This window comes from Gallinula chloropus (genome assembly GCF_964237585.1).
Source record: "Gallinula chloropus genome assembly, chromosome: 10".
NCBI classification, from domain to species: domain Eukaryota; kingdom Metazoa; phylum Chordata; class Aves; order Gruiformes; family Rallidae; genus Gallinula; species Gallinula chloropus.
Window position 1 is genome coordinate 11004297 of NC_140095.1, and position 21630 is coordinate 11025926.

General features: G+C 42.3%; 1 protein-coding gene across 4 annotated transcripts in view; it reads right to left on the reverse strand.

The window, feature by feature from the left end:
- The window catches only part of MACROH2A1 (macroH2A.1 histone), a 46632-nt gene extending 25905 nt beyond the window's left edge, over window positions 1–20727 (reverse strand). For all 4 annotated transcript variants that reach the window (XM_084268815.1, XM_084268814.1, XM_084268813.1 and 1 more), the window contains exons 1-2: window positions 20627–20727; window positions 11840–12040 (exon numbers count right to left, since the gene is read on the reverse strand). In XM_084268815.1, coding sequence (XP_084124941.1) covers window positions 11840–12011 — 172 coding nt within the window. In that variant the 5' untranslated portion in view covers window positions 12012–12040; window positions 20627–20727. The remainder of the gene's footprint in view (window positions 1–11839; window positions 12041–20626) is intronic.
- Window positions 20728–21630: the final 903 nt, after the last annotated feature.

Genomic DNA, 21630 nt, shown 5'->3' on the forward strand with positions numbered 1-21630 from the left:
ACCTCCAAAAAAACTCAATTAAGCTGGCATAATCCTTTTCACATACTTCTCAAAAGCCACAGCTCAGACATATGAGGTTTAGCTCGCATTCAGCACTGCACACAGCCAGCTGCCCGTTGCCACCAAAGACCTGCATCACCTTCCAACGGCCAAGCCACGTTTGTGGCTACACCCCGTGCATCCCGGCTGAACTCAGTCAGACTCAGTGTCCCTGCGGTAACACCACCATCTCCAACCTCTCTAGATCTGGAATTGGTTTCTTTGTATGTCAGGCTATTACTGGCTGAAAAACACGGGCAGGTTTTGCTGCAAACAGCAGACTACTTTTTGGTTTGCCTCTGCTTCCCCCACTTCTGCTTCTTTACTTCTTTACACAGTTGGGCCGTGTTATTCTCTGCATCTGATCAGCATAACTATGCAGACAGGTCATTTGGTAACTAAAGAGTCTAAGAAAGTGTTATGCCTGTAAAGCACAGAGGAATGTTTTATTTGTTCCTCATAAAACTAAAATGTCTGCCTCGTACAGTGGAGAACTGTTCTGGTAAGTGCTAAGCCCTCTTCCTTGGACAGGAAACTCATTTTGAAATTACAGTTTTCTAATGGTCCTTTAGGGAAGTTGAGGTACCCCACTTCCTTTTCAGGAACAGAACGCTTTGCACTGGCGTTGAGGACCACAAAAGAGGAGGTTGGGGAGAGGGAGAGAGGAGAAGGAGGGCATGGAGGGCAGAATAGTTCTTCTGGCCTTCTCCTCAGCTCTCGTTGCTCTTGCGTGCAGAGAGGCAGCAACACTCAGCTACGCATGCAGGTCTGGTCAAAGGGGGACTCTCCCCTGTTTATGAACTGAAGATGAGGAGGTATTGAAGCCAGAATAAGCAACAATTTTTTGATTTTTGCCCTGACAGAGACAAGTCTGATCCAAACCCAACAGATCTGAGCAACAGAAAGGGAGACTTTCTGGATCTAGATGGGATCCGGCCTATTTCCCTAGATTTTGCTTGCAGCTTTAACGTTCACATCTGGTTTATGCTACTCTGAAGATGTAAATGGTGTTTCACCCACATTTTAAATCACTTTGAAATTAGATGAAAATCTAGGTCTCTTTGAATTTCCAGAATCACTCTGGATTTAGGTGTAGAGCTAGAAAATGTACTAGGTAGGTTCAAAGGTTTGAGTCATGAAGGGTTCCATTTCATTAAAGGTAATCTTCCAACAGTGTAGAAAAAATAGATATTAAAAAATCAGCTCCTGGAACTGAACAGGGTCAAGAGAGAAAGCTTTGCTAGCAAGCGTTGAGGGAAAAGAAAGTGTTAAGCGCTTCCATGACATCAGGATTCACTCAGCTTGTATTTATCCAGCCAGAACACCAAAACATGAGCATTTTACAAAAAGGAGGCCTCACAGAAAGGATGTAAGTTGCATAATGTCTATTCCATTCCTTTCATATATTTACTCAAGGCATTTCCTCTCTAGAGAGTAATTACACCACCAGGCAAAAAGCAACTATGAGACACACTTTACAGAAGTACTCAACATCAAAATCTCTATTTTTTTTAAATGAGGAAAATAGACAAGTTATTCAATATTATAAGCTTTGGAAGGTATAATTCCTCAGTTATTGCATACTGAGATCTTCAGTTAATATGAAAAGATCCTCCTTACATTTGAACAAATAGCTTTTTCTGTGCTTTCAAATAATTTCAAACAAACAAAAAAAAAGGCAAACCAACTTCTATCCCCAACTGCAGATATAAAAAAAATCCAGGGAAAAAGCTGAGAGAGGTATATAATTAGGAAATAAAAAGATTAAGTGGGAATGCCATGTCAGTACGTGATATGTTCATGGATGGAGAGCTGTTATATAGCAAGGAAAGGGATGGATAGATGGCTGGCTTAGAAGTCTGACTGCAACACAAGCACATCAATGGGATTTCAGACATAGTTGCAATTAATATTTTTCTTCTTTTATAGTCATCTTTAAAGTTAGTGGTTAAAATAAGAAGCAAATTCTAAAAGTTAAGATAATTTCCCTTAAAAATTAGCTGAAATGTCATTCTCATTTATATCAAATGAAGAAAAATCCTTTGCAATGTTTAAACCTAGGCAGATAGACAGGAGTAGGTAAAACTGGTCTAAGCCTGTTCTCAACACTTGAACCAAAACTGGGGTTTCTTTCTGCTGAGGTTTTTAAAAGTTCAGCTAAATATTTTTAAAGGAGAAAAGAAAACAGGTTGTATATCTTTGTACTTAAGCCTGAGATAAGACCACAGGAAAAGCTGTTCTCAAGGCATTTCCTACTCAAACACAACCAAGAAGTGTTAAAAGTCTCCCCACAAACCTCATCCTAAAGCAAATTTTCAGAGTGAGTTCCTCATCCTTTGCTTGCAGAGACTTTAATCTCTGGTCATCTCTCGGACATCTACTAAGCTCCAATTTCATGATTTGCATTTCCCTGTTTCACAGCAGCTCTGCTCTGCCCTGAATCCTGTTGCTTTGGTATCTCCCAGCACTGAAATTTTGGAACAAGAACCCAACACGAGGTTAAAATGAAACAAATCACTGTTAGACCTAAATAAAGCAGGCACAGTAGCAACTGCAGACCTGGATGGAAACAAAAGCAAATGCATTTTTTCCCCACTCTTGGAGAAGCTCTACTTCATTTAGCCTAATTATTAAACAAAACATTATTGGTCATTACAGAATAAAACTCCTTTAAAGCCTAAATGACAAGCCTTTAGCTTATCAGCATTGTGGGCTGTAATGCTTTCTAAATGTAAATGCTCAGTTCAGCTTGGTCTGAGTTCATCCCAAAACGTGGGGGTTTGGGTTGGGGTTTTTTTTTGATTTACATCTCAAGCTAAAGCACTGCTGTTGCATTGAATCCCTTTGTCCACCTTCTCTTCAGGGAGATGAAATCATCGCTTTGAAAATTAAACTCTTAACAACTAACAGGTGATGTGTTGACACAAGGCCAGTTTCTGAACATACAAGTTCCAACAGGAACAAGTCAAGGGTTTTCTAAAAAATTTTTGAAACCTCCTCTGCAAAAAGAAAATTGAGAACAATATCCAGAAATCCAAGAAAAATGAATGTTGATACAATTCCACTGAGAAAATGTGCATTTGCTACAAAGCCAACTACATGACAAGGAGTCTGTTTATTGTAGTTTAAATTAATCAGTCTTCCATCAGCATTTTATTGACTTCAGAATCATTTTACATGATTCCGGAAGGTTTTAACCCAATCAACCCCAATCAACCAAGACTGTTAAGAGTTTCCTGCATTCTTCTCTCTGTGTATTCCACCCAATCCCCCTGGAATCTGTAGTTGTGAGAGTGAAGGTAAAACCATTTAACAACACTTTCCCTCTTACGCATTCCAATAAACCAGTTCTCAGCCTTGGTTCAAAGTCCTGGAAATACGATGCGGTGAAAATCAATTCAAGAAATTTCCCTGCTTTGAACAAGCCTTGATGAAACCTCAGCTCTCAGCAGGGCAATCATTCTCTTAGGATGCGATAAAATAACCAAACCCTGCAGTCGTCAGTGTCTGAGCTGTATCAAAACTAAGGCCCCTTCAAGGAGAAACTGGTAACTTTGCCAAGTTATTGCAAGTTTTCCATTTCTGTGAGGCAGATGACAGACTGCTGTTTAGATAAACCTCAAGTTCAGGCCACAAAAGCCACTTCCACTTAGAGCCTTCTGATCTGACTCACACTTCGTTTCAGCTCTTTTCTACACTCTAATACCATCCATTATTTTTTTTGTAGGAGATCCAGTGCTGTTAAACTTCCTAATTTTTTTAATTTCTTGGTTTACTGTTGATCTGTAAAACGTACGTGGGTTCGTTTTCAGGGAAACCTGAAGGTAAATTTAATCTCAAATGTTATTTATTACAACAGTCACACCTCAGGTACCGATTTAAAAAGCGAGAGCCTATTTCTTCTCCACTGACTTAAAAGAATCCTGATCTAACTCAAATCAACATTTTTTTTCCCTTTTTCAGTGGAGCTTCCCCTACCTTGTATTTTACACTTTGCTGTTATTCCTAACAGTTTACATGTGTTTTACAAATGCACTCAAACATGATTAATATAACTGCTGCCAGACGGTACTTGATGAAGTGCAGCAAGTACACTTTGCTCTGGCTGTTACAGACTACAGGAGACTACTCATGTCTTAAGACTTGGTCCTAGCTTAGTCTTTGACCTTTGGAGGCACATGTTAGGGACTTTCTAAACATTAAAAAAGTCAAGTGGCAGATGCCAATCATCTACTGAAACTCAGAGAACACTAATAAGATTATTAGCAGAAGAAAAAGGAGAGGATTTTGTATTAAATGTTGGATTTTGCCAAAGTAACTCCAAACCCTGGCATGGATAGGGGTATGTGTATCAAAAGTGTGCATACCCACGCCCCTACAAAGAGGACCAAGACATACAAATCAGTGTCAAAGTCTTTACTAAGCGTCGACCAAAGCTGATGCAGTCTGTATATGCTGTGTGCTCATTTCAATGGGATCTGGCAGATGGTGATAATGGTGTTATTAGCCACTGCCTCTGACAGAGAGGGAAGTGGGATTCAAGTTTCTGTTACTGAAAATATTATGACTCATTACATTGCTGTTGTCTCAAAGCCTTAGCCCTACACCAAGTACCTTTGTAACAAGACAGCCACAGAAGCCATAATAAATACAAGTATCTGCAGACAAATACAAACATTATTTACAAGAAAAATATTTCCCAATATTTTTCCCCATTACTGTACAGAAGCAGTATGGGAGTGACTATAAAACATGTTCAACACCCTTTTTTTTTTTGTTGTTAAAAAGATCTGTGTCTTGAGAACAAAGCAGGTAAAAAAATCTATTACTTTGGGTGTTCTGTGGCAGATGAATGTATGGACTGGTTAGAATTTCACTGGAGCAAAAAATACATCTCACTTGACATCCTGTCCCCAAACACTGCCCAAGAGCAGATGCTCAGGAGGATTAAAGAAGCTGGCAAACTTAAAATGCTATTTTTCCTGAACTTTCCTTCTGATTCCAGCCATGTGCTGGAGTGGTTTTCCAACTTAGAAATGTCATCTTTGTGTTCAGGCCCCCAGTGAGGGGACAGTTTTTCTATGGATGCATCCAGTTGTTTTCTGGAACCATCAACATCTTGCAATAACAAGCCTTGCTGCACCACAGGCATTTTTGCAATTTGGAGGATAAATTCCTCCTGTTTGTTTAAAAAATATTTTATTTTACTGTCCATCCCCTAAACTTATTTTTCTCCAGTGAAGTTTGCATTGAAAATGGAGCATTTAATCTGATTGCACCTAAGAACCCACATGGAATTTCATCCCTAAAAGAAATTCAGAGGTAAATACACTGCGGAGGAAAGACTGAAAACCACACACAGAGTACAATCAGAACTTACATAACCCTTACGGAAAACGAGAAAAGGGGAAAAAAAGTCATGCTTACAATAGTTATCTAAGAACTTGTAAAGTTTGAGAAAAGTCTGAGAAAAGAAACTGCTTGCTAAATGCTGCAGATCACTCTAGAAAGGTAAGGTGCCTTCCTGCTTTCTAACTGTCCCAAGAATAAAGGGCCAAAGAAGAGAAGACTTAAGCTTTAGAGATTCTTTGCTCATCTCAACGAGAGATATAAGTGAAGACAAAGATAAGGGTAGGAAAAAAATGAGTAGCAAAACCAGCCACATTTTTTTTTTTACACTTCATTTACACTCAATTCTTCAAATGAAAGGGCAATACCACTATTAAATTGAACAACAGTTTATAATAGAAGGCATTACTTTGTTGCAACTTAGCCAAATAAACAGATGTAATGACTTACTAGAATAAAAGGTATTCAATTTTCAATCTAAGGATATTTAGGGCTGGATAGCCTTGATCTTGAAGGTCTTCTCCAACCAAAACCATTCTACAATTCTATAAAATACAATATTTTCAAGGGAGAAAATAATTCAGTGTCCATGATGCAAAATCCAACCCAGCCCAGCATTTCACACGTTGTGATAATGTGACACATTTCACAATGCAAATTCTGATGCATATTTACACCTCAAATGTGCCTATATGGACATATCAGTATGCACTGTTAGGGCTTTTGCTGTAAGAAAACGCTTTGGTTCTTACTGTTTTTTCATCAAACCTGATCTGTGTATCTTGGAGAACAGATTAGGACCTTAATCAGGTCAGTAATTTTGCATCGACTTAGCTTTTATAACTCAGAGAGTTTATGGTACTAGAAGAAAAGACAGGCAGGGGTTGGAGCCAAGGAAGGGCTTATCAGTGAGATAAACTCTTCATTTATTATTAGCGTGAAGCAGACTGATTCATGCATTTATAAGTTAAGACAGTTGGCTGTTCAATAGGTAATAATGCAAAGGTTTATATCTGAAGAGGCACTACTTACAAGTAGAGTAATTTTCAATGGTGAGAATCTCACTTCTCTTAAGAGCATGACATGAGCTTTACATAGAAGAGGAATGGTACAAAGGAGCTCTGCTATGCTTATAGTTTTGAAAAGTCTCTGGTGGTGAGGCCATTGCCATAAACAACCTTGCTGTACTTTAGGCCCAGTATTAATCCATGTTAAAACCATACTGAATCTGAAGAGGTAGTGTAATGCTCACTCAAGTAAGGCACAGGTTCTGCAGGTCCCTAATTTCTTCTAAACCTCTTCTGGGACACGGTTCATGACACAACACCCTAATAGGGATTAGTGTTTCTAAAGCTGCCTGTTGAAATAGAAGAAATGCACCTTGGTAGTGAATGCACGTTTCAATGGTATCAAAAAGATACTGTTAATTAATTATCTTCTTAAATTTCATTCTTCCCTAAGGACCATGATTTATGGTAATCTCAGAACGCCTAGAACTTTAATCTGCTTTTATTATAATTCCTTTTTTTTCCCCCTTCACTGTAGGCCTCTGAGCTACCCCTATGCTTCCAAGCAGAAGCCCTGCAATACATCTGCTTTGACAAACAGGGCAAATCATTGTTCTCCTCTGTGACCCTGTGAAAATTTTCAGCAGCAAGTAGAACGTAAGAGGTGAACAGCAGTTCAAGTTGATCAGCTTGCACATCGGAAAGCAAGCATCTGAAGTGAGCAGTTAAACCTCCTGCCTTCAGGAAGGACTTTCACTTTGCAGCCAATCAGCAGCTGGCTTAAGAAAGTTTTCCACATCGAAAATTAATCAAGATTAAAGCAAGGAACTGAGCTCCAGCACATGAACCTCCATTAAGGGATTCTGGTGACATCAGAAAGCCTGGAAACAAAAACTCAGGTAAGCACCAGAATGCCTCAGATGCAATTCTAACCAGGGGGTTCACAAGGTGCTCGTTTTACATCTTAACAAAATGCACCATCAACAGTACACAATGGGCAATAAAAACCCAGTTGGGGAAAAAAAAAACCCTAATGGAGAAAACAGAAATTTAACATTTTCTCCTACCTTCCTTCAGTATGTACTGAAGAAATATAAATCAAAGTCTCGTTTCTTCTGTATTCCTGTTCCCCTGCTGTTTTATAAACTTCTCCTTCTCCTCATTTGCTATGACATTTTGGCAATTCAAAATTATTTACAGTGTAGAGAAGATGATGGGGGCAGGGGGAGCAGAAATCACTTGCAGGCCTAGCTCTTGCTTCCTCTAAATATACTCAAGCAATTTATACTTTTAAAGGACAAAGAAATATCTTCTTCAGTGAGGAAGAAAGTTTATCCTATATTGTAACTTCTGCAACCTACACAACTGAAAGGAACATCCCTGACTCCTTGTGTGGCTGGACCAATTCTGACAAACACAGACCATACAACTTAACCTGAGTGTCTGCAATGACCAGATGAAGTCTGTGGCCACCCTCTTGACCAACCTAGTATTCCTATTTTTCAACATAAACCAATCCTGATGCACTAATTTTTGGGAAAATAAGGAGTGGGCTGCAGTTTTCTGAAGTACACGTTAGGGAAAATAAACGGGCAATGAACTGTTCTAAAACAAGTGCCACAATAAGGAAAGAAGACAAAAGAAATTACAAACATTGGACTGCTTGACAGCTTAAAGCTGTTGGTAATGCTTAAATTAGTTCTGCAGCAGAAGCAGAAATTAATCAGATATTCTGACTACTCCCTGCAAGACAGGCATCACCACATGAAATGCTACTGCAAAGGAGGGAAAGAAATGAGAACAATGCAGTGAACTCCTTCAACATCCACACTATTTGTCCCCAGTAAAGAAAGGCAATACAGAAACTTGCTTCAGTATCAGTAAAACCCAAAGGTACTTTCCTCCCCTTCACCCACAAACACAGGCTTGCACCCTATTTACAGTGGCCATTACGCACTATTTGCAGGTGGTATTCTTAAGAAAACAAACTGCATACAATGGGAGCACTGATGACAGTGTTATTTCATAATATTACTTGTAGGTAACAAGAACCTTTAGTGAATAAGGGAATACTTACTGTGCAACCTGTTTATATGCCAAGTATAAGGATATATAAGATAAGGAAACCCCCTTTGTTAGCTAAAAAGCAGAAGACAAATTGTACATCTATTAATTTTTTTGGGGGGGTGGAGAGGGAGGGGTTTTAATGTTGGTGGGCTTGTTTGTTTCTTTTAAAGTTACTATAAGAGACCACACAGGGAAGATGTACTCCAGCCAGCCCCTGTAAGAGCTGCAGAAGCCAAGAAAAGCAGCACAGCAAAGACACACAGTTTTTAGTTCACAGCAACTGGAGCAGCCAGACTAATTCCTGTGTGCTAAACCAGTGCCTGTTCCTGCTGGCAGGGCTGTACTGGGTACAGACACGTGGATACAAGAGCATGAGAACAACCTAAATGTTGTTTGAAAAAGCACTTTGCTGGGCACAGACAAAGAAGGGCTTAAAATACAAACGTGCCCATACAATACAAGGGATTATATATATTTTAAAAATTAGATATTAACTATAGTACATATCTTACTTTGTGATGAATAGCAGCGCATATGTGGTAACAGTAAGTTACCTTCAAAGTACAAAGCAGATCAATTCCTAAGTCTAGAAGGATCCAGAACAGAACTCCAAGTCTGAACAGCTGGAAGCATTACAGAAGTTCAAATCTCAAATTGAACCAGACCAAAATCCCAGATCTGAGCACATTATGGGCTAATTTCAGATTTACATCAGAGTTAAACTTTATCAAAGACCAGCAAAATTTAGCACCTCATCTTCTAAAGGATTAAAGTCAGTGCCATATTCTGCACACACATGAAGTAGTTCTCAAACCTTAGTATGTTCCTATTAGGTCACGTCTCTGTCATTTCCCCTCCGAGCCTTTTCTGAAGTTCTTCTTTCCTACAACTGCTTTTGATATTTTACGTTTTTCCTCTCCTTCCTGGATGCACAGGATTGCTTTTTTCATTTAGCCAATTTATTAGCATGCCACTTCACACAGTCTCCTTCCTATTATGTCACGTTCCTGCTTTTATTTTGCAGTGAGAGAAACGCTTTGATTTAGTCTCAGATCATGTGCTGACATGAGCATCTTTAAGAACTCTGCCTGGAAAGAAGTCAGGATTTCTCTGGTTTTGTGAAGTAATAACTGCCAAGGGTTAAAAAGCCTGCAAACCAAAAATCTCCAAGCATCCCATTGCAAGGGAGTGTTTCTGAATTACACAGAAAAAGATGAATGACCTGAAGTTCAGAAAACATACTGAGCAGTAAAGGCTAAAAAACCCCACTTATATAAAGTATGAAAGAGAAAGAGAAAGGGGGGGAAAAAACCCCACCAGACTGAAACACTCATAAAACTGTTACTCAGTAAAGAAAGAAAAGAATATATGTGTTTTTAAGATGCATCAACATATAAGAGTGAAAGACAAGCCTGAGATATAAGACACTAGGAATACCTATCAAGCCTCCAGAGGAGGAAAAAAAACCCCACAAAGAAAACCAGCTTGAGAGAAAAAAAAAAGAAGTGTTTCTTTTTCCAAAAGAAGCTATGTGTGAGTTTTTTTTAATCCCCTCAGACAGTTTCCCAGGATACACAGCAGTTAAAGAACCACCTTTATTTCCCCAGCCTATTCTTCACTGCCTAAACCATCCCTGCCTCAGTAAACACTTACACCAAACAGTTAACCAACAACATGTGCTGCTCATTAGCAGTGCCTTACCCTTACCTGTATTGTTCTGGTCCTTTAAAAGGGCAGCATTCAAAGCACCCCTCGCCCTAAGAAGCATTTTATTTGAGTTGTTATTGCTGTAAGCAGGAACCTAGCTGAAGGAAACGTTAACTTTAAGGCCATCTATGAAGTTTAAAAGCATTCTTTGAAATAAAAGGCCCAAATAAAGAAAACTGAACAAGTCAGAGGAAAAAAAAACCCAGAAGATTCAACAGCATAATATGAATTCTTTGCAGAAAACAAGCACTCTATGAATTACTCCTAATATTACCAATCTCCATCTTTAAGGGAGGAAGAAACCTTACAGGAAAAAGTCAACCTCTTTCTGTTCTTCAGTGTCAGTACCAATTATAAGTTGTACCTAAAACTGCCTTAGAAGTCAGGTCACTTCATTTTAAATACTCCCAGCAAAGGTAAGCCCCTGCTTTGTGCTTTAAGTCAATGTAAGAATGAAGTGCATCGCTTCCTCAGAGACTCAGTGCACCCTCATAAAGTCTACTGTCCCTTGAAGTACTCATATCTGCTGTAACCAGAACACCAACATAAAAGATGCCCAATAAAAGGAAATGCTGCTATGAGAAAAAAGATCCAGTTCAAGCTTTTCCTTAGTCACGCTAACAGAATGTGTCTCCAAACTCTAATCCATCTAGTACTCATGCTTTCTGCTGGATCCCTACCTAGCTTACTTGTAAATCAGTCTAGCCACACAATTGTGACTGAACAATCGACTGTGAAGTTTACTCATCCCTTTTTAAAATTCATTTTAAGCAAACCAATATTGTGAAAAGCACATATGTTGATGCTATTCCAGCTGGGGTTAATTTTCCATTAGAAGACTGCTTTTGTAATGTTGTTTGTGGGGTAAACCTGCAGCATTTTAAGTCTCATTTGCAAGGAGAACTGCTACATAAAGATTTTTAGTTGCATGTCTAGTTGTGTGTGGCTTTGGGTGAAACGTTTTCTTCCTTTGAAGTTTCCTTCTAAATGGAGGAAAAATAATGCTTTCATCCTCCAGGAAGGGACTGTAAGGATGAGATAGCTACTTAAGGTGTTCTCATTCTGATGTAATGAGAGGAACAGAGAAAGGACTACAAATGTAAGCAAATAAGCTATGTTGATCTGGGGCAGATGAACTGAGTGTGCATTTATACACAGACTCAACCAAACAAATTGCAAACAGCACATGCAGTCTCAAAAATAATCTGTAAATTGAAGAAAAATGTTTAAACAATGCTGTAAACAAGCTCAGCCCCGTGTAAACACTGAGAAGCTCTCTATTTAAAAAGGAATGTATATGCCTTACAGACAACTATAACCCAGACAAAGCCATGAGGCACAAAATCAGAGCAGGCAGGACTGCACCACTGCAGGCCCAGTCTATACACACTCATGTTAACAGGAATCTTTCTGATTCCTTACAAAGAAGACTCTTTACAACAGGTCAAAGCAAATCCAGTGCTGAAATGCACAAAAGCCATCAAAGGTGGAGTAACCTGATTCTGGCTTAGATGTGTGATCAGCAGAGCACTTACTTCAGCTATAACCTTTTTAGTCACCTATAAATAGGAGAATCTTTTTTGGTGGTTGGGTTGGGGTTTTCTCCATGCAAATCAAGTTTCTATTACTACTTTCAGTGCTGTTATTTCACATTGTTCAGCAAAACCTACCAGTCAGATATTCCAGTACAGCAGCCATGTACACTGGAGCACCAACACCAATTCTGTACTTCGGGTGGCCCTTCTTAATGTAGCGTAGCATCCTTCCAACAGGGAATATGACCCCAGCCTTTGCCGAGCGGGAAGTCTTGGTCGACTTCTTCTTTCCACCCCTGCTGGACATTTTGTCTGTCCTGGGTCTGGACCAACACTCTAAATAGTGAGAAGAAAAGAAAAGAAGACAAAAGTTAACCACTAAGGACTGATGTTGCAATATTGTATATTGAATTTCAAGACAGATTGGTATTTTGGGGTAGGCAATGCATTGGGGTGCCTAAAAGATACAGACAAGTTGCCTCTTTAGGAATGTAAAATAACTTTACACAGAATGTTCACTTACCATTGTAATCCCAGCACAGTTTGATACAGCAAATATAAAAACAAGAGAAATTATTTCATTTAAATCTGCTTTGGAATGACTTTTCTGCAATTCCTAACAGATTAACCAGGCACCATGGAGTGAAGTGTGAGAACTACCTGAAGTGAAACAGTTTCTGCATTAAAGCAGAGGGTGTTTTCTGCAGAGACTGACACAACCCTCTGCTCTCTGAGAGAAACTCTCAGTTGGGCACGGGAACATCAGTGGTAGGGCTGTTACACTCACGGATAACTATGTTCCTGACCACAAAAAAGACACAGCCACTAAAGGTTTTATAAAGTGTATTCACCTTCCTTAAAGAACTAGGTTTTCAAGCAAGTGTGAATTTACAGAACAAAGGTTCACATGGCAAAACACATCTCCTGTACGCTAAATAGTCTATTTTTAGAAAGATTTGAAATAAGCCCCTTGAGATTTGAACCTACTGCAAAGCAGCTATCTCTACATCGAAGGCTGTACCGGTTCAACATGCTCTCTAAGAATCTGATGAACTTCAACTTGCCACCTTTCCTTAACATAACAGTGGTTTAAACACCCAGCAGATATCTGACAACTGTATCTCAGTTTATCTCGGTGAGGAAACCTACCGCTGATACAGCTGTCAAACATACTTTTTCCTCTCTTTGATTTCTGCTCAGGCTGTGAATAGAAGCTGACAAATCCAAAGAGGTGGAGGGTTTGCAGGCTCTCAAGGTATCTTTGAAGGTTTGCAATACACTTGGTTTTGAAATTCACTCAAAAGAGCCTGTCCCCATCTGCCCCTCCCTCCCGCATGTCTGAGCCAGTATGCATCAGTGATACATGTACCCCTCTGCATCTGAGTTCTTTCCTTGCTGAAGCAGTCCTTCTAATACAAATACAGATTTGCTGGTGCACTTACATACTCCACAACAAAACCTCATCAAGCCTGATTTCCCCTCACACCAGCTCTCTGCTTCTGTTTTTGTTTTTCTCTTGTTTACTCTGAATTCTGTCCTTGGCCTCACCAACCTAATTGCATTTGCCACACATCTGAACCCACGATGACTGAGCAAGCTCAGAATTTGGCAAAGCAGGTTCACTAACCCCACTTCTAGGTTTTGCAACTTCTGTTCTGTGCTGACATGTCCTGCAGTCTTTTAAATCTCAGTGAGTCACTGAGATTTAAGCTACATAACTATCAAATGAAGACCACTCAGGATAACTAAAGGAACATGAGTATCAAATGTTTCTGTTTCATTTCCACACTCCATTCACCAAACAATACTTGCATTGCATGTTAAGGAAAATAAATGCAATGGATTTACTGTGTGTTAAAGACAAAGAAAATAATCCCACTTTATTAGCTCAGATGAAAGTCACACTGTGTTTATGAAAGTGATGGCAAAAACCAGACAGGAAACTTTAGAATAGGGAACCCATCAAAAGGGCTTTTTCCTTTTCTCTGCTGTGAGCTCAGCTCTGTAACAACTATTATTCTGCAAAGAGGACAAAAGCCATTTTTCTTGCCTTGAGAATCTGCCTAACTGGAGCTCACAACTGATTTCAAAAACCTTCTGTTTAATTGCATTTTGTCATCTAGCTAGCTCTGCCTTTGTTAGCAGGAATGCTGGGCGTTGCTTTAGGTTGCCTATGGACTTCCTGCCAGCAATTATTTTCATGGTTCATAATACATTTTCTTCAATACCCCAAATGTCTAATGTCACAAATATTAAGAAATTCATGAACCAAACACCTGGGAAAGTGGGCAGGAGAAGTACCTGTGCTTCTAGATTTCCCCATAAATCTTTTGTTTTATAACTCATACATGAATGATGAAAAACTTTCTCTTTTCCCTCCAGGGAAAACCTCCAAACCTGACACAGTAAAATCCTATTAATCATTTGGCTTAAGAGTTTATGGGACAGTCAGAATAACTGGAAGAGAATATGGAAATCCTTACTTCCTGACATTGGTTTGTGTTGGGTTTTTTTCTTTGGGAGAGTGTCATCTAACCATCAGCTGCTGTAACATTTGGGTCAAAGCATGAGTGAAGTATGTAGCTATGCAGAATTACTGCCAAGAGGCTTTGAAGGAGATGGAGTAAATACAGCTCACCCCATCTAAAAATTCAAATGGAAGACACACACAGATGGCTGTGCTGTAGCTTGTAACAGAGAGAGATGAAAGAGCACTGTCTTTTCATTTTTATCCCAAGAAAATGACCATTTACAGAGAAGTAAGGGACCTGGTTCCTTCATATGCTCAAACCAATGGATTCTGTATATCACCATCTCTGGATATGTATCATCCATCCAGAGCCATGCTATGTTTGTTATTAACATACTGCAAATTGTCATTGGTCACGTTAAAACAACCTCCCCTATCTCACCACCCTTGAGCAAGACACTTCACTGTTAGCTTCCAAACTCTTTCACCCAGCGTTCAGGAGATGCTCTTCCCTTTAATATACTATTTCTACTTAGGACCTTCAAGTTTCACGTCATCTGTGGCTATCTAACATCTACCCATATATAAAATGGTGTATTTTTTTTCTTTCATAATAAGCTTATTTTATCAGTTCTTCAATTTTAGAGGTTAATTTCCTCCCTTATTTTATACTCCTGGTCACATTTCTCTCATTAATATTTAGAATAAGTCAGGACCTATCTTGACAATTAACCTGATCCTCTCATGCTGTACATTAAAGAGCTTTCTCGCTCTTAAGTTTATCCGTTAGGAAAAATTCTGCCTGAACCAAAAGGAAAGGGGGATGGGGAGCAGGGAGGGAGCTTGCATATTGGGAAAAAAATACATTAAAAAATCAAGAACTTCTGAAATTTTTAGTATTCAAGGTGAAATGTGCTAAAGATGAGGTTCAGAGCCTCCTATCTCAAGGATCCTGGTCCTACAACAGGTAGTGAATCACTGTATCTTTAGAGGTTGGGGCTGGAGGAAGAGAAATTCCAATTAAGATTCAAGTACCACTTTTAATTTTGCCAACCCTGTAATTTGGAAGGGCAAAAAGAGAGCCTGGCATGGAAGACCTTCAGGCTTAGCTGTGGATTCAAGATCATTACTTTGCAGAACCTGTTTGTCCTGCCTTTGAGCCCAGAGATAGAATCATAGAATGGTCTGGGTTGGAAGGGACCCCAAGGATCACAGAGCTCCAACCCCCCTGTCACAGGCAGGGCCACCAACCTCCAGGCCTGGAGCTACACAAGGTTGCCCAGCGCCCCATCCAACCTGGCCTTGAACAAGGATGGGCCATCCACCACATCTCTGGGCATCCTGTTCCAGCCCTTCACCACTCTCTCTGTAAAGAACGTCTCCCTAATATCCAATTTAAACATTCCTTCTTTTAGCTTTAATCCATCCCTCTTGTCCTGCCATTATCTACCCTTTTTAAAAGTTGATACCCCTCCTGTTTCTCTGCTCCCTTCAGGGACTGGAAGGCCGCAATGAGGCCTCCCCGCAGCCATGAGCTCTCAAAGGATCTTCTCTACTTCTAGTTCTCCAGAGGAAAAGAGACTGGATTTCACTGACAACACCCACAGAAAACCACCCCAAACAAACAAACAATTACTGAAGTTAAATGTGAAGAGCTTGGCAACAGATCAAAACCCAAGGAAAACTGTGTGCCTTGTCTGTTTTCCAATGTTTCATCTTTGTGACACCAGAGACTCGGGAATGCTGCCAGTGTTAATGAACCGGAGCTGTTTGCTGAGTCACTGCTAGCCAGCCCATGTGGGAGGCAACCAAGGGGAACCTTATCACATGTGCCATAGTTCAAACAAGATTTGAGCAGGATAAGTAAAAAAATAAATAAATCACAGTCGGTGACAGCCAAGGGATCAGTTCTTCCCCTTCTTTCCCCTCTCCCGCCTTTGCAATGGAATTACGGAGAAATACCAAGCATATTGCAAAGAGTTCAATGATTTCACAATACAATTATTTCATTTCAGTGGGACAGTTCACATTGGTATGCTGTGATAATCAGGGGACATCACTGATGAGTTGACTTATCTAGGTCCACCTCTGACTTCAAATCAAATTTAATGCTGTATTCTTCAGGGGCTCTGCGGTGCTTGGATGCAGATTGCCCTGGCTGCAGAACTTAGCACCTCGTTCATAGCCTTTTGAAAGTCATTTAAAGACTGTAACAAGATTCATATTACTCTCTTACCATCTCAAAATTTACAGTAATGAGAGTTTGAAGGTATATTAATTTGGCTCACAGCAAAGATTCAAGCTACAAGGCTCCTCTGCTGTCAGGTCTTTGCAAGCCAGCAATACAATTTCTAAAATACAAAACAATATGAGGATGTAGCCACAGAAGCATAATTACCATGTTGCTGTTTGAAATTGGCTGCAGGAACTCTGGTTGGCCATATTTTTCTGTGTGAACTGAACTACACTTTCAAATATCATCTTCCTCAAATGTGCACAGGCATCAGGTTTTTTCCTTCAAGGTTTAACATCACCTAATTCTGAAAGTACAGCCTGCACATCCCAGTAAAGCGATACCTAATTTCCAAATACCAGCACTTTATTAGCTCAGTCAATCTGACACTTCTATCAAACAGCAGTAATAAACTCCCCCTGCTATTAATAGTTTTCAGGTACTGGTTCTTAATGACTTAAATTACTATGAGCGCTACTGCTGCCAGGCAGGGACTGTTCTGATCATGGGCTTACACTGGTGTATTAACTGCACTCAGCAAACAAATGATTAAATTTAGATCTACATCATCACATCAAGTAGTGTAGTGGAATCCAGGAGACCATTACTACAACAGGATAAACACTAAGATTGAGTAACTACTTTTCTTTGCAGTACAAAGATTAAGCTGGAAAGTTCATTTTTATATCACAAGAGATTAACTGCAATGCTATTTTCTTTCATTGTTTCAAAAGATTAACAGTGTAAGTGCTGTCATTCCCTCTCAAATCTATTTATGTACAATAATAACAGCCGCTCGCTGAACTCTTTTTGAAAAGGTGCTTTTGAATTTGCTTTGACAACCAACTTGCTCTATTCTTGGCTAATCTGGAGCTAAGTCTGGCATATTTCTAAGACGTAGTGCTTATAGAGCTGGTATAAAATAGTCTCTAATAATGTTTGCCTAGTACAACAGTGGCTCAGACTTGGACTGTAGTTTCTAGGTACATCAGTAATAAAAGATGAGTTAATCAGTTATCATTTGATATGATTTCAAATTTTAGCTGAAGTGCTTTATCAAAGCAATAACTCTCTGTGGTCTGAAACAGAGAGGAGAGAAACAGGTTATGAAACAGCCATTCCAGCACTACACTCCTTTCTCATCTCAAAAGGTAGCACCATATATACGTGTATTTTCACTTGGAACACAGAGAGAACATCCGTCATCTAGGAATGCCCAATGTACTTTCTGTTGAATATTAGTAAGACAAAAATTCTGACAGTGATCAGGTAAAAGGATGGAAGAAGAGGAATAACACTGTCACAAAATCTGGGTGCAAACCAAAATACTGTGGTACAATTGTATTCAACTGGTAAAAGTCCCTCCCCTCCCACAACAGGTCCGTAACCCCCAAACAAACATTCTCTTAATGCTCAAACCTCCACTATGAAGAGTACTGGGAGCGTGACAAGAGTTTTAGCTGGGCATCCTACCACCAATAGTCAGGAAAACGTAAATACAATTGTCTTCACAGCCCACTGCTGGGAGTACTAACGTGAAATCAAGCCCATTTGTACATTATACCTTTTTATAGGCTAGATAAAAATTGATACAGGGCTTTAAATCACTGGACTATTTCTGAAATCAATGTTCAGAAAAACTGTTTTAAAGAACATTTTGAAAACTTCTTTGCCACTTGACTTTTTGGAAGGCAGCAAAAACACAATAAAGAATCCAAGTGGATGATTCCAAGGCAAAATTCAGGCGTAGAACAGAATTTAAGATAGATGTTACGGTGCTGAGGGAAGGGAGCGCAAGAACTCGACCCACTGAGACGACCACGAATGGCACGATTCTAGCATCACTCCCTTTGAGGCAAGGACCATGAGCTGAATCCTGACCCCCTGCTTTAGGATGGATCTGGGTAACAAACTATAGCTTCATTATGTGCCAAGCACTCACTCTTTCCACAACTACTGCATGTTTCTTTGATTTTACCTGTAGGAAGCACTAAGCTGACAAAAGCTAATGCTCACTGCATTGCTCACTGGGTCAATATTCCCTCTCCCATGGGAAGCTCTCTCTTGAGGCTCTTTTCCCCTCTTGTGGCATCAGTTCCAGATTCCTGCTCCTTTATCCCTACTTTATAACCTCACTGCAGCAGGACTACCTTTTACACAGAACAGAAGAGGCCTTGATCCCAGTTGACTCAGTTGTACAAACCCACTCAAATTTCTTTGATAGCACAAGATTTTGACCATTCTTCAGCAGTATGACTGTTTCACCTATCTCACCACATCTTTTATCAAAGCTCATTGCTGCATTTGGAATTTTACTTGCAGAACCAGGCAACCCCTAAGGACAAATTTAAACATGCTGATGTATTTTAAGACTAAGTTTGCAGTGGTGGATTTTTCTTTTTTGCTAATGCTTATCTATAAAATAAGCAGTGCTTAAGCACTCCTCCTGCATTATGGTTATTAGGCCAAACTCTAGGCTTACTACTAGTTTTGAGACCAGCTAATCTACAGTGTCATCATTTGGCTTTACTGGCCAAAACCAAAAAGTTACTCTTTAGGAACCCAGAAGGCCTAAAAGACTTCAGCATGAAAGGTTATGATGCATAACACAACAAATAACCTGTAACCATTACTACACAGACAACAGTGTAATTCCTTTCTCTCTGAATGCTTAAAAAACCACATGACAAAACAGACCACAGTGGAGTTCTCTAGGGACCACTGGATAAAAAAATCTCCCATGCTCAATGGCATTAAAACATTAAAACATACTTTTCAAAACAACTGTAATTGTCCCATTCCTTTCTAAATCTCTGCTGTGCCTATGAACCCGCGTTCCTTTTTTTTATTAATTGCTCACTTGCTACTTAGCCCATTTATTTCTTCTACTCTTAGGAAGGGGGGAGACAGTGGAGCTGTAAACTTCCCTCCAGACCTGTTGCTAAGTGACAGCCACATTCAGTCCTGGGGAAAAAAATGGTCGATCGTTCATGTGGTCAAGAGATAAATAACAAGCCTCATCCAAGTGTATTTCAACAACCAGTCTCCTTCCACCAACACAAACGAAGCAACCTCAGCTTTACACCACCCTACTCGCTCAGGAGCTGGTCCCAACTGATGCAAATTCACGGGACTTCTGCAAGTTACTTTCAAAGGTTACAGAGGAAACAAAAGATTACGGGAAGATATAAACTGCAGAAACAGGTTGTTGCCCTCTCTGCCTCCTACACCCGCCAAGGACGCCGGTCTGCGGTCTAAACCCCGGCGCCCAGCGATATACCCTGCGCAGAGCCCGGGGAACCTGCCTTCACCTGCGCCCTGCGGTACTCGCAGTGCCCTACGCGCAACACCCACACCCCGGCAGCCCGCTCAGACCCCGCAGGCAGACATATTGCAGCCTCTACGAGAAGTGACACTTCTAAAACACAATAAGGGAGCCTGGGTTGTATTTTTTTTTTTTGCCAAACCTTTATTTTTACCGTTCTCGGAAGGATTTGCTGTTTCCAGAATGTCATTTGCCTTTTTTTTTTTTGCTAATTAAGCCGTTCCCATGTGGCGGGGAACTTTTACGCGACGGTTTCTCCATCCCAAAGTCAAACCACACGGCAAACACGTCCTGCTGCTTCTCTCTGGCGCTTCCTGCGGTCTCTCTACATTATCTTCTCCTGCCCGATGACCCGAGGTGGGGAAGGCGAAGAGCAGTCCGAGCGTGTCAAGGCAGGGAGGGATGCGGGGAACCGCGTCTCGGCACCCCCGGCCGGTCCCCGAAAGCTCCGGGCAGGGCGAGCTGTCTGCGGGGTGCCCGGCGGACTCCTTGGAGCCTCCGTACCGTAACCCAGGCGCGGATTCGAGAGGGATAAAACCCCCGCTGCCACCATTTCGCCGGGAGCGGGGTGGATCTCCCGGCTTCGCCCGAGGCACAACAAGAAGCGGCCGAACCGACGCGCCGCTCGGCGCGGCCCCCCGGTTCTCCTCAGGGAAGGGCGGGGTGGCGGTGCTAGGACACCCCCCCCCCCCTTCCCGCACAGCCCACGCCGGCTGGCTCGGGGCCGCTGGCACCCGGGCGCCGGTGTCACCCCGCCGCGGCAGAGCCCCCCCTCCCCCGCCTCCCCAACACCAACCCCCCGCCCCTCCTTCTTCCCCACACGGCGGGCGACCGTGCGTGAAGGCGGGCGCCCCGTTCGCACCGGCCCGCGGGCGAACCGCGGCAGCGACTTACGGCGCGGCCTCCGTCGGCAATATGTCTCCCGTCGGCCGGCGGCGGCCCCGCTCCCGTGGCGCTGCCGCTGCCTCCGCTCCGCCCGCGGGGCCAACGGGAACGGCTCGACGGGCTGGCGGCGGACTCCCACAATGCACCGCGCGGCCGCGCGTCACATCCCTCCCCCGCCCCGCCGCCCCACGCGCGGCCCCTCCCCTCACGGCCCCTCACGGCGGCGTTGGGGCGGCAGCCGCTCCGGGGTCCCCTCATGGAGCGCCGCCGCCCCGGGGCTTGGACACACACACACACACGACGGGGCAGCACAGCGGAGCCGCGACCGCTCGCCCCGCCGCCTGGCAGCGGTGCGCTGCCTTGGGAGCCGCCGACACAGGCCCGCGGCTCCCCCCAGGCGGGGGGCGCGGCCCTCCGGCCCCCGCGGCAGCTGGCTGCCATGCGGGCGGCCGGCCCGGCTATTGAAAAGCCCCGTCCCTGCGTGGGGCTGGGCCTTGGCATCGCGTCCTCCGCAGCTGCTCCCGGGCCTCCTCTCCCTGCTCCTAAGCCAGGCCATTGTCTGCAGGCGCCTTGGCTCTCCAGTCTGGAGCGGGGAGGACAAAGCGGGGGCCGGGTGCCACACGCTTCCCGGAATGAAGCTTCTTCCCTTCGGGGAGAGGGAAGGAGTGACAGGATTGTTACCGCTGGTGCGAGGCCTTTCTGCTCTCCTCCTGCCGTGCAGAACCGGCTCGCTGCCATTTTACAGAGGCCCCAGGTGGATGGAGCATTTGGGGGAGTTTCTGCACGGGAGACGTGGGTGTCCTCGAGCGCATCTGGCTGTGTTGAGAGAGAGGGGTTCCTGCTGCCCCCCACCCACCCAGCCGACAAACAGAGGGTGCATCTCTCTCCTTCCATTGCCTGGCCCGCTGGTGGAAGAGGGTGGCAGCCACAGCACATCTTGACTGCAGGACAGGCCGTAACAGATTGCCTCTGTGTTGCCAACAGTGGGACTAGAGGGGGCTGGAGTTTTGCAT